The 11,864-nt window shown below is 48.0% G+C and overlaps 5 protein-coding genes across 5 annotated transcripts; 3 read left to right on the top strand and 2 right to left on the bottom strand.

Moving 5' to 3' along the window:
• The first annotated feature begins 596 nt into the window (after nt 1-596).
• F4817DRAFT_330693 (uncharacterized protein) lies at nt 597-2,265 on the top strand. Its single transcript, XM_049302428.1, has 2 exons — nt 597-1,889; nt 1,966-2,265. The coding sequence occupies exons 1-2, from the start codon at nt 719-721 to the stop codon at nt 2,244-2,246; spliced, it is 1,452 nt and encodes a 483-aa protein (XP_049161289.1). The 5' UTR covers nt 597-718; the 3' UTR covers nt 2,247-2,265.
• Nucleotides 2,266-3,799, bottom strand: F4817DRAFT_330691 (NAD(P)-binding protein). Its single transcript, XM_049302427.1, has 5 exons — nt 3,428-3,799; nt 3,057-3,369; nt 2,890-2,991; nt 2,605-2,832; nt 2,266-2,545 (listed from the first exon to the last, which is right to left on the bottom strand). The coding sequence occupies exons 1-5, from the start codon at nt 3,476-3,478 to the stop codon at nt 2,358-2,360; spliced, it is 882 nt and encodes a 293-aa protein (XP_049161288.1). The 5' UTR covers nt 3,479-3,799; the 3' UTR covers nt 2,266-2,357.
• Nucleotides 3,800-6,568, top strand: F4817DRAFT_330689 (heat shock protein 60; the record flags this gene model as incomplete). Its single annotated transcript, XM_049302426.1, has 3 exons — nt 3,800-4,314; nt 4,406-4,547; nt 4,607-6,568. Coding segments are annotated over exons 1-3 (1,759 nt in total), but the record flags the coding sequence as incomplete, so codon positions are not given.
• A 1,884-nt stretch (nt 6,569-8,452) lies between these two features.
• F4817DRAFT_313694 (cell-cycle control medial ring component-domain-containing protein) lies at nt 8,453-9,117 on the bottom strand (the record flags this gene model as incomplete). Its single annotated transcript, XM_049300281.1, has 2 exons — nt 8,453-8,953; nt 9,007-9,117. 2 exons carry the CDS (start codon nt 9,115-9,117, stop codon nt 8,453-8,455), a joined length of 612 nt encoding a protein of 203 aa, XP_049161286.1.
• Nucleotides 9,118-9,286: 169 nt separating this feature from the next.
• F4817DRAFT_25112 (NOL1/NOP2/sun family putative RNA met) lies at nt 9,287-11,785 on the top strand. The gene has a single exon (XM_049299167.1). It carries the CDS (start codon nt 9,497-9,499, stop codon nt 11,657-11,659), a length of 2,163 nt encoding a protein of 720 aa, XP_049161285.1. The 5' UTR covers nt 9,287-9,496; the 3' UTR covers nt 11,660-11,785.
• Nucleotides 11,786-11,864: the final 79 nt, after the last annotated feature.

Genomic DNA, 11,864 nt, shown 5'->3' with positions numbered 1-11,864 from the left:
CATTCTATTGCTCATCCCGCTGATAATTGCAAGGGGTTGATATTACCGGCCCACTCCGGGAATCTTTTGCCCGGACACTCTCGGAGTTGCCAACGGTTATTGTGTGGAACCCCTTTCCTCAAATATTCTCTTATTGGAATCAAGGAGATGTATTAGGAGCCCCGCCCCGAGAGCATTCCGAGATACCACGGAGAAATAAGGTTACATGTGTGCATATTCACGGTCCTGGGCACATAAGCTTCATGGCTCTTTGCGCAGCAGCGTTGTTGTTTCTACCACAGATGATCCGAGTCTTGACAATTTTAATTACATTTAGATACGAATACGTCTCCGTTTATTGTACTATACGAAACATGCATTTTATTGACGCGACTATTGGTTAACCAATTATGAGAGACCTAAGGTAGCCTACAAAGTATCACGACGCGAAATATTTCAAAGGAGACATCGCCAACAGAGCTCTTTTGCGCAAGTTAACGCCTCGCGCATGAAATGATAATCGCTTAGAATAATCCAAGCATTAGTAGTCTATAAATAGATTAGGCACCCTAATTATTATGCATGCGAAGAAGTCCTAGTGTGGCGCAGCTGTTGAGATGTAAGATACGAAACAGATATCAGCTCGTAAATATGATAATTCCTTATCCATAACAGTAACGGCTTTCATACTCATCGCATCAAGGGTCCCGGGACTCACGATAGAAAGTTCTGATCCAAAATGCAAGGAGTGCAAGCGGCCGTCCCCCGTCTTCCGATCCGCAGATCCGCTTGTGATCGGTGCAAGGGACAGAAACTAAGATGCTTGCGAGATCCGGGACAACAGCGCTGCTACCGATGTACGCGAGCAGATGCCCAATGCGCTACAACCCCTAACGTGCCTATACGCTCCCGTTGTCGGATCGGAGGCGTTAGTTCTAGAGCACAAAACCGACCACGACAGGATGATCGACAACAGAATATTCCGGCTACTAATGTTAACCAGACAATTAACACGCCAATTCCTACGTTCTTTGCGAGTTCCGGTAATGTGCAACACATAGCGGCTTATCCTCCTGAGATTATTGAGTCCTGGGACCCTGCTGTCTATGGATCTATGTTTGGCGATGGCTTCGACGGAAATTTTGCATCTTTAGATTTTACCGCCAATAAGGCTTATCTGCCTACCTTGGAGTATCAACCAGAGATGATGGCTCTATCTACTTTCCAGACAGACGTTTCACCGGCTGGGGCGCTATCTCTAAAGAGCCAGGGGACTAGCATAGATAACACTACGTCGGTTTCTCCGGAAGGCATCGTCACGACTCAGGATTCGATTGTCGAAGTTGGCCGCGGAATCTCTGAGAGCGATACACAACGGCTTGCTAAAATAAATCACGACTTGGTTAAGCTCCTAGACCAGATTGGGCGAGGGTCTCCCGAGATAAGTCTCGATACACTCGTTGCGCTCATCGATCCATCAGACGATTTTTCCGGGACCCAAATCCATAATGTACTGGGCAGTAGCCGCGAGTTCGTAGATGTCATATGTACGCTATGGGACGCAAATCGGTCACCGGCAGCAATAACGTCGCACGGCTCTTCTCCGAGGACGCCGGAATCCGGACCTGGTAGCAACATAAGCGGCTCAACTAGGGGTCACAATTCTCCACACTCCTCCGAATATGGCCGGACACTAGCAACCCCATCACTTGTGTCTACAATAGGAAATAGGCCCAAACGTTGTCTCGATTCAGCAACACTCATGCATATTCTCATATCCTATATCCACATTACGCAGCTCTACCTCATCATCTTTACGCATTGCTACGAGGCTCTCCTAGAGATATCTAAAAGCGATGTCCCTTCGCTACGTGAACTACCCGGGATGGACTTTGGTACTTTCCCGCTTCGTAAGTGGTTTCTTTCTAATACCCATGCATTAAGTGCCTAACACTGTGTATGACTACAGTACTAACTTTCCTACAGAATCCGGCAACCTACAAGCCACCATGTTTATTCAGGTTGTCATTAACCTGTTCGAAAAGATGGAAAACCTGCTTGGAATACCGCAAGAATTTCGAATTGGCAGACGCGGAAACAACCACGGTGGCCTGTTGTGTGAACCAGAATTCTTTAGGATCTTGAAAGCGGTATTATCCAAGGAAGAACTTGTATGTAAGCCAGATCTCGGGAAAGGGGGTGTTAATGCATTGCGAAAATATATTGAGCAGACAAGACAGATACTGCGAGATAGTATAGAGCCGTAGATACACGCTATTTCTTTCAAATATTAGATTTAATTTTCCATCTAGTATTACCATATCTCATAGGACTATACATTAGAGTATGGAATCTTAAAGGCCTGTAATCAAGTTAAGCTAGGCGGTTAAACCCTCTTCCTTCTCAATCTCGTCTTTACTAGGAGACCATTTGTCCTGGAGATCTTTGTCAAGAGTAAGTCCATAGACATCCTTAGGCCACCATTCGCCCCAACTCGTCAAAAAGATCTGGTCGGGGTCTTCCGGGAAGTCGTCCCTTATAAATGCGCGGTAGATACTTTGGGCGCCTGCCAGTAGTGTAAGTTACGTGTGACCCCTGGATTCTGAGTGTTACGGATAAACATACCTTCTGGAACGCTCTTTGCGTCTGGATGGTTTATGGGAAGTTTTAACTGATCGCTACCTCTTATGAGGCCGGTACCAGGGATTAAGCCGGGCGATACAGCGACCACGTGGCATTTGCCCTGAAGTTGACGACGCCACCAGTGGGCTCCCAGTAGCTGAACGAACTTTGTGGCACCGTATACAGTACGGTCCGTCTTCGAGCCACCCTTAAGATCATCTTCAAGAAATTCTACACGTAATTTTGGGATTAGTATCCCGGATTAAGAGGGTAACGAGCTTAACATACTGGGGTCCTTTACAAGGCAAACGGCGCCGGAGGAGACGACTACGATGCGCGACTTCGATGCTTCTAACTTCTCTCGAAGTAGATGAATGAGGTAGTGTTGGGCTAGAGTCCTCATTAGCACAAACTGTCGAGTTGTAAAAAGTACAAACAAAAACGTAAATTCTTACACAGATGGTTCACAATATAAGGCTCACTCCATTTGGAACCATGTGGACCGGGTTGCTCAGAATTGTTACTGATTGCTGCATTGAGCATCAAGTAGTCAATCTTGTCTTGTCCAACTTTATCTAAGGCTTGCTGTGAGAAAGTCTTGACAGTTTTGAGGTTCGACAGCTCTAACGGGAAGATAGTTAAGCTGTGCTTGCTGTTGTCATACTTGAGTCCATCGAAGGTGGCTTGGGCCGTTTTCGTGTCCCTGGCTCCGAGAATGAATTTGTAGGGCTGCGTTTGTTCAAGAAGTTGCTTGACTAACTCGAACCCCTATAGAACATATGAGGTTAGAATGAATTTGTAGATGTTATGATGAATTATTGCCTACCAAGCCTGAAGTGGCGCCCGTGGCTACAATTGTCTTTGCGATAGTTGCCATGATCAGGAGTTGGAGTGTAGTTTAGAGTAGCGAATGAGGGATTGAAGAAACTTTATCAATCTACTTTTTGACTCTTTTAATACTTTGGTTACGGACGGGAATAGCTGCTAACACCGCAATAGTCCGTCTCTCTCACATTTTTAATTACATACACCATTCAAAGGAAGTTGGTGCTTACAAATATGCTTGTATTCTGAACCTGCTTTACAAGCTCATGTTGAATCTAAGTACCTTGTAAGTACATATGTACCTACCTGTGCCCCCTCACTTAACAACCCCTCCTTCAATAAACAATTGTAGGTAGCTGTAATTGATTTACAATAGCCTCTACAACATGTAAAATATGAGGGTAGGTAAAATCAATTCTTCTTGAAAAGTAAATTTTGCAATACCAAAGCCGGTCACAACATCAAAGTCTAGAATTGCAACAAATCATATTCTATGAATTTCCATGAAGTCGTTGGTCGAACGGGCTTGTGGTACAGCTATACTTATTCGGGTTAGCGCAGAACAGCTTCGGCTTCTGGCCGGTTCCTCCGTCATTGGATTGGGATTAAATTTTTTGAAGCTTTTCTTCCCCGGAGTCTCAAAACTCAATCCTTCAACGCCTACATTTCAACAACGCCGGCGAGACTTTTTTTCTCCTTCCCTCTCTTAAGCCGTGATCTTTGTGGTGGCATTTTATTTTTTGCCTTTACCCTACTTAATTTGTGTATCCCACAGTCACAATGCAGCGTGCTCTATCGTCCCGAGCGCGGGCTTCGGTCCTATCTTCGGCTGCTACTAAGTACCGAGCTGGTGCAGGGCTTTCACAGCAGCTTCGATTCTCACACAAGGTTGGTAATACTCTTCCATGAGCCTCAAAATCAAACGGACTTGGTTCTGTTATATGATATATTGTGCGTATTACTAACATATATTGTCTAGGAGCTCAAGTTTGGCGTCGAGGGCCGAGCTTCCCTTCTTGCCGGTGTCGAAACCCTCGCCAAAGCTGTTGCCACTACACTCGGCCCTAAGGGTCGAAATGTTATAATCGAGTCAAGCTATGGCTCTCCCAAGATCACAAAGGGTATGCATTGAACTTGATTTTTCCTTCAATTCGGCAGGGTTACTGACTAGAGACTATAGACGGTGTTACTGTCGCAAGAGCTATTAGCTTACAAGACAAGTTCGAGAACCTCGGCGCTAGATTATTACAAGATGTCGCATCCAAGACAAACGAATCTGCCGGTGACGGAACTACAAGCGCTACTGTTCTAGCTCGCGCTATCTTCTCGGAAACTGTTAAGAATGTCGCTGCCGGCTGCAACCCCATGGATTTGCGGCGGGGTACCCAAGCCGCTGTCGACGCTGTTGTTGAATACCTCCAGAAGAACAAGAGGGATATCACGACTAGCGAAGAAGTCGCTCAAGTTGCCACCATTAGCGCCAACGGAGATACCCATATTGGCAAATTGATTGCCAATGCCATGGAGAAGGTTGGAAAGGAGGGTGTTATCACCGTCAAGGAAGGAAAGACGATGAACGACGAGTTGGAAGTTACTGAGGGTATGCGATTCGACCGTGGTTACGTTTCGCCTTACTTCATCACAGACCCCAAGGCACAGAAGGTCGAGTTCGAGAAGCCCCTCATTCTCCTTTCTGAGAAGAAGATCTCTGCCGTACAAGATATCATCCCCGCTCTTGAGGCCTCTACCCAGATGCGACGACCTCTTGTCATCATTGCCGAGGACATCGATGGTGAAGCCCTAGCTGTCTGCATCTTGAACAAGCTCCGTGGTCAGCTCCAGGTTGCCGCCGTCAAGGCTCCCGGCTTCGGTGACAACCGAAAGTCGATCCTCGGAGATATCGCTGTCCTCACTAACGGTACCGTTTTCACCGATGAGCTCGATATTAAGCTGGAGAAGGCTACCCCCGACATGCTTGGCTCCACCGGCTCCATCACCATCACTAAAGAGGATACTATCATCCTCAATGGAGAGGGCTCCAAGGATGCGATTGCTCAGCGATGTGAGCAGATCCGTGGTGTCATGAACGACCCTACCACCTCCGATTACGAGAAGGAGAAGCTTCAGGAGCGACTTGCTAAGCTCTCGGGTGGTGTTGCCGTCATCAAGGTCGGTGGTTCTTCCGAGGTCGAGGTCGGCGAGAAGAAGGACCGCTTCGTAGATGCCCTTAACGCCACCCGAGCTGCTGTTGAGGAGGGTATTCTGCCCGGTGGTGGTACTGCTCTCCTCAAGGCTGCCAGCAATGCCCTGAAGGACATTAAGACTGCAAACTTCGATCAGCAACTTGGTGTGAGCATCGTCAAGAATGCGATTACCCGACCTGCCCGGACGATCGTGGAGAACGCTGGCCTGGAGGGCTCCGTGGTCGTTGGTAAGCTTATGGATGAGTTCGGTAGCGACTTCAACAAGGGCTTCGACAGCGCCAAGGGAGAGTACGTGGACATGATCCAGGCAGGTATCCTTGACCCGCTCAAGGTTGTCCGAACTGGTCTGGTTGATGCTAGCGGCGTCGCGTCGTTATTAGGCACCACCGAGGTTGCCATTGTCGAGGCACCCGAGGAGAAGTCTGCTGGTGGTGGTATGGGCAGCATGGGCGGAATGGGAGGAATGGGTGGCATGGGAGGAATGATGTAATGAGTTCATGTTATGAATGAACCTTTATCCTGTCATGTATCAAAAGTTTGGGTTGGGAGCATTGACCTCGGTGTTATGCGGTCGGGTTAATGTTGGCTCTTGTCATGTCTTCCTCTATCTCCCCTCTACCTCTACCTCTCTCTCCCTGTGCATTATTCATATCTTGATATCCCGAGCGGCGTTATGAAGAGTTGTATATTAGAGCTACGAACTACGAAATGCCAACCTACCTACATTTGGTGTAGGTGATCATAATTGATCTGATGATAAATATTTGCTCCCCCCTTTTTTGTTTAGGCACCAAAATTTGTAATTATCTCATGTTCTGCCTGGAAATTGGGATGACATATATGGTGATACGCAATGACGAATCCCATGTGGCTCGGCTCGTCCCTGACAACAGGTAGGTTAGATACATATTGGATGTAGTAGTAACCCCTGAAATAAGTAACCCAATTCAACGAAATTAAAGGAGTCACGTGCAGTTTATTATGAAATTTCGTAACCCGACAAGTCCACGGTCGACCCAGTTACCGCCAAGAACAAGTGTAGTTTTTAAAAGTGTACTAAAGCATTTTGTAGCTGTACGTAGCCTATGGAGCCTATGGTAAGCAAGCGTTCAGGGCGTTATGTATTTATCTCATTGCCAACTGCCCACCCTCCCTCCACTGAAAACCCCTGTCCCACTGCCCCCACCAAGGCTTTATTGTGTTGATTTCTCTGCTCATCGTGCGTGCCTCTTTTCATCAGCCCGACCTTCCCCTCCATTGCGATAGGGCCCACACTAAAAACACTACTTACATCTCTCCCGACTCTTTCTTTCTATTGTTGTCCCTCCTAAACATCCATCGCATTTATCTGCAAACCTGAACCACGAGACCCTCCTAGGTGGATAGCCACATTCAGCGATTCATGTTAGTTGCAGATTTGACCTTACATCATTCACTCTAAATTCACTTGCACCTCCTGATCCCTTTGTAGGCACCTTTCTCGAACCCCGCTAACAACCCACATCATAGCTTGTCTTCGGAATCTCATTTGGTACCGGTGTAGCTCAAACATATCGCCAAAATGGTGAGTCTTGAATCCAATCAACCCTTGAAAGCCTGCTAATATGAAATTTCGGTAGTCTCAATCAGGGTTCGTGACTCCTTTCAGTTAACCGTCGTCCTATTCCTGTCTCTCTGTCGGCAACCCCCCTATCCGCGCGTCATTATGCGCTTTCACGGTGCACCGCTCTTTCCGGCGCGTCCTCACAATAGGAGAGAATACGAGCTAATATCGATGGCCATCTAGAGCGACAGTCTCGCAGGAATGCATTACTGCGTACAACGACCTTAAGCTTGCGAAGAAGCACAAGTACATCATCTTCAAGCTGTCGGACAACAACAGGGAGATCATTGTCGAGGAGGCTTCTTCGGATAAGGATTGGGAGACCTTCCGTGAGAAGCTCCTCAACGCTACCACTAAGACCAAGAGTGTAAGTATCATGTTTATGCTAGTAGCACTACGTTTCCGGGCTCTATTCTAATCCTTTATATCTAGGGCGCTGTAAGCAAGGGACCCCGATACGCTGTCTACGACTTCGAGTACAGCCTTGCTAGTGGAGAAGGCTCGCGGTTAGTAGCCTCGGCCAATATAATAAACCTATTATACTAATAACCTATAGAAACAAGATCACTTTCATCGCATGGTCGCCCGATGATGCCAACGTCATGGTCAGTTTACACAATAGCTTTTTAACTCGCACGCGGTAATATAATACTAACCCCCTTAAAGGCTAAGATGGTGTACGCCTCGTCGAAGGAAGCCCTGAAGCGCGCTCTCACCGGTATTGCCATCGAACTACAGGCCAACGACCAGGACGACATCGAATACGACACAGTACTAAAGGTAGTCAGCAAGGGTCTGGCCGGTTAAACGCCTCCGACCCCCGAGGCTCGAGAGCAACTTGGGGGGCAAAGTTGCTGAGGATCATTACTTGAGGAGGGGCACTCGCGTGCCAAGGATCCACGACGTCTACGAAACTGCAGGATGGACACAAACTCTCTCCCTGCCATTACGATGGAGTAGGGCCGCTTTGGTCGCTGTTTATTTTTCCTTAGAGGGCAGACATGAATTGTCAAGCTGTGATGTTAGCCATCGGTATACACCGCACAACACAAAAGGTCATATTTGAATGTAGATCGTTCCTATTGTGCTCTTTGGTCAGATGTCTACGCCATTATTAATTATCTTTTTCGCAGCCTCATAATACCCTTGTACTCTGGTTTGGCCTGCTGAACTTATTGATTATACGGGGTGGCTAGCTCTCTGCTTCTAACTTCTAAATCTATGCCTTCGCCTTCCACGCGCTTTGGAAAGTGTTTGTTAGTTCCTCGGCTGTCTTTTCGTCTCGTATTCGTTGTAACAGGAATCCCTTAAGATCGTCCCAAAATTCCTTGGTACCTAATACATCATTGCCGCTTTGACCTTGTGCAACTTCAGCTTGCGCTGCTGGTGTTGTCTTGATAGCTGCGGCCCCTCCCATAACCATGACGGAGAACTCGATGCTGGTCTCGCCCTCTCCTGTGAGGTCTTTTAACACCTTACTATCCGCGATCGGCTTCTTTTTGTGTAGTAGCTTCATCTTCTCGATAGGTATTCCCGTGTCCTGTGATACGGCAGTCTTGATATCTAAGACGGAGGTGTTGGGCGTCTGGGACGAGAGCTTGATGTCTAATGGAGGGTTGCGGAGGGACTTGACAAGAACGGTGAGGCTACGCTCCTGACCCGGTGCTACGGTGCCGGCCTTGCGCTTGCTCATAGGCTTCGGCATCTTGGGGAGTATATACTACGTTTATCGTTAGCTAGGAAGAGTAAGATAGTCGCGGGGTGTAGCCATACAGCGCCGCGCGCGGCGTAGCTCTTAGGATCCTCGACATGGTCGGCCGATAGCTTGATCGGACGAGCTTCCAGTGCTGCGAGGAAAGATCTTGCAAATGATACTTCCGTCATCTTTGTTTGTAAGTGTTACACAGGATGTCGAGTATGAGAAATTATGTCACAAATAATTCAGGCTGTCTTGAACTCTTTAGTGACGATCACGATGTCCCGCTTTTAGGACGCCACGAAAGTATCCCACTTTGTGGCTGAAGCTTAGTTGTACTTGCGTATCTGTGTACTGAGGTACCGCTGCCAGGCACTGCTTAGGTCCATTGCGCTAATTTAGATCACCCAATCCCGTGCTTTGATAAAAGTGGTCCAGATTCATTATCAGCTTATCGCAAGAAAAAAAGTTCGAGGTCAAACTACGAGAGGCATTGGAAATTTTAGAGTGCCCAGCTCAAAGATACAACGATACATCTAACAATTTTCATATAACACCGCCAGCAAAATGGGTGTCGGTCGTCGCATGAAGAAGCAGGGCCCTCCTGAGCCACTGTCAGAAGAACACTTTGCGAAATTAAAGCGAAAGGCAGGTCTACCTGTAGACGATGTTCCGACCGAAGCACCGAACAAGAAGAAGCGGAAAACCGCAACCGAACTAGCTCCCAAGTCCAATGGCGCTGGTGCAAAGAAAGCTGCTCCTAAAGCCAATGGAAAGTCCAATGGCGTGAAAGCTGCCCCGGCGCCTAAGCAAAATGGAAAGAACAACAGGTCGAAAGCAAAGAAGCCAGCTCCCGTGCCAGAGTCCGATGAAGAGCTTAGCGACGGCCTTGGTGATGGGCTGAGCGGCTCCGAGCCGGACGGAGACGAATTCTCCGGTCTAGAGGATGAGGAGATGGGCGGCCTAGGAGATGATTTCATAGGCTCAGACGACTCCGTCTTCGATTCAGATGCAGAGGACCAGAGGGAGCGAAAGGCCATGTTCTCAGAGGATGAAGATGATTCGGACGCTGAAGAGAAATTAACGGCGGCCAACATTGTCGGTCTATCAAATAAACTAGACAGGCAAAGAGCGCAAGAGGAGGCGGAGGCGCAAGCAGAATTAGAAGAAGCAGCACTCCAGACTAACATTGAGCGACCGCATGTCATCGATGATGAAGAAGAGGACGATTTAGCATTAAAGACAAAGGCTCTCTTAGCCCCGGATCTTCAATTACTAAGGACGAGAATTACGGACACGATACGTGTCTTAGACGACTTTGCGAACGCATCGGAGGAGGGCAGGTCCAGAGCCGAATACACGACACAATTGCTGAAGGACATCTGCGCATACTACGGTTACTCAGAGTACCTTGCCGAGAAGCTTATGAACCTATTCCCACCAAGAGAAGCTTTCGCGTTCTTCGAGGCTAACGAGACGGCGCGACCTGTCGTCATCCGAACTAATACTCTACGAACGCATCGCCGAGATTTAGCTCAGGCCCTGATAAATCGCGGTGTCACTCTGGAGCCTGTAGGCAAGTGGTCTAAGGTTGGGTTACAAATCTTCGAGAGCAACGTTCCGCTTGGTGCCACGCCTGAATATCTTGCTGGTCACTACATTCTCCAGGCTGCATCCTCCTTTTTGCCCGTCATGGCTCTGGGCCCACAAGAAGGCGAGCGAGTGCTGGATATGGCCTCTGCTCCTGGTGGTAAAACTACGCATATGGCTGCTATGATGAAGAACACCGGTTGTATATTTGCCAACGATCCGAGCAAATCTCGTTCGAAGGGTCTAATTGGTAACATTCATCGTCTCGGCTGTCGCAACGTTATTGTCTGCAATTATGATGCCCGAGAGTTCCCGAGGGTGATTGGTGGCTTCGACAGAGTACTTCTTGATGCTCCTTGTTCAGGTACAGGAGTTATCGCCAAGGATGCCTCGGTCAAGACGAACAAGGACGAGAAGGATTTCATGGTCTTACCCCACACCCAGAAGCAACTATTGCTAGCTGCAATTGATTCGGTCAACCACTCAAGCAAGACTGGTGGCTATCTAGTCTACTCTACATGTTCAGTCACTGTCGAGGAGAACGAGCAAGTAGTCCAATATGCGCTCAACAAGCGACCTAACGTCAAGTTGGTCTCCACCGAGCTCCCCTTCGGTAAAGAAGGTTTCACCAGCTATATGGGCAAGAAGTTCGACCCTAGTCTACGCCTAACGCGGAGATACTACCCGCACACATACAACGTAGACGGTTTCTTCGTCGCCAAATTCCAGAAGGTCGGCCCGACACCCGCCAACCTCGTCAAGGACAAGCCTGCTCAAGGCGCCTCAGCACCGCGCGCAGAGGAAGAAGAGGTTATTGACAAGACGCCCATCACAGATGACAAGGTGTCTGGACAGGATGATGAGTTTGGCGGTTTCGATGACGAGGAAGATGAGAAGTATATGGAGAGGGCGAAGCGTAACGCTATGAGGAAACGTGGTCTTGATCCTAAGGCGTTGAACAAGCCAAGCGCGAACGGTAATGCGGAGGAGAAGAGCGAGGCTAAGAGCGAAGAGAAGAGCAAGACTAAGAGTGACGAAAAGAGCGAGAAGAGTGAGAAGAACGAAAAGAATAAGGAGAAGAGCAAGAGTAAGACTGCGGCCAAGAGTGAAGGCAAGACGAAGAGCAAAAAGAAGACGTAGCCAGAAACTTAAAGGCGTAATGTTATTCTCGTTTAGGATCCAGGAAAATGCAATGCTAATTAAAGTGTTCTTGAGTGGCCCATACCGGCAGCTACCATGTTACCTTGATGCCATTTTTCATGATCTGATGGTCATTTACAATTATATCTCTATTCTGTTCAAGTCCCTAATCTATACTTACCAGCTCAATCGGCTCTAGCGTTGA

The sequence above is a fragment of the Daldinia loculata genome (genome assembly GCF_022478755.1).
Source record: "Daldinia loculata strain CBS 113971 unplaced genomic scaffold F4817scaffold_11, whole genome shotgun sequence".
NCBI classification, from domain to species: domain Eukaryota; kingdom Fungi; phylum Ascomycota; class Sordariomycetes; order Xylariales; family Hypoxylaceae; genus Daldinia; species Daldinia loculata.
Note: the sequence above shows the minus strand (reverse complement) of the source record. Positions and strands in the feature narration are given on the sequence as shown.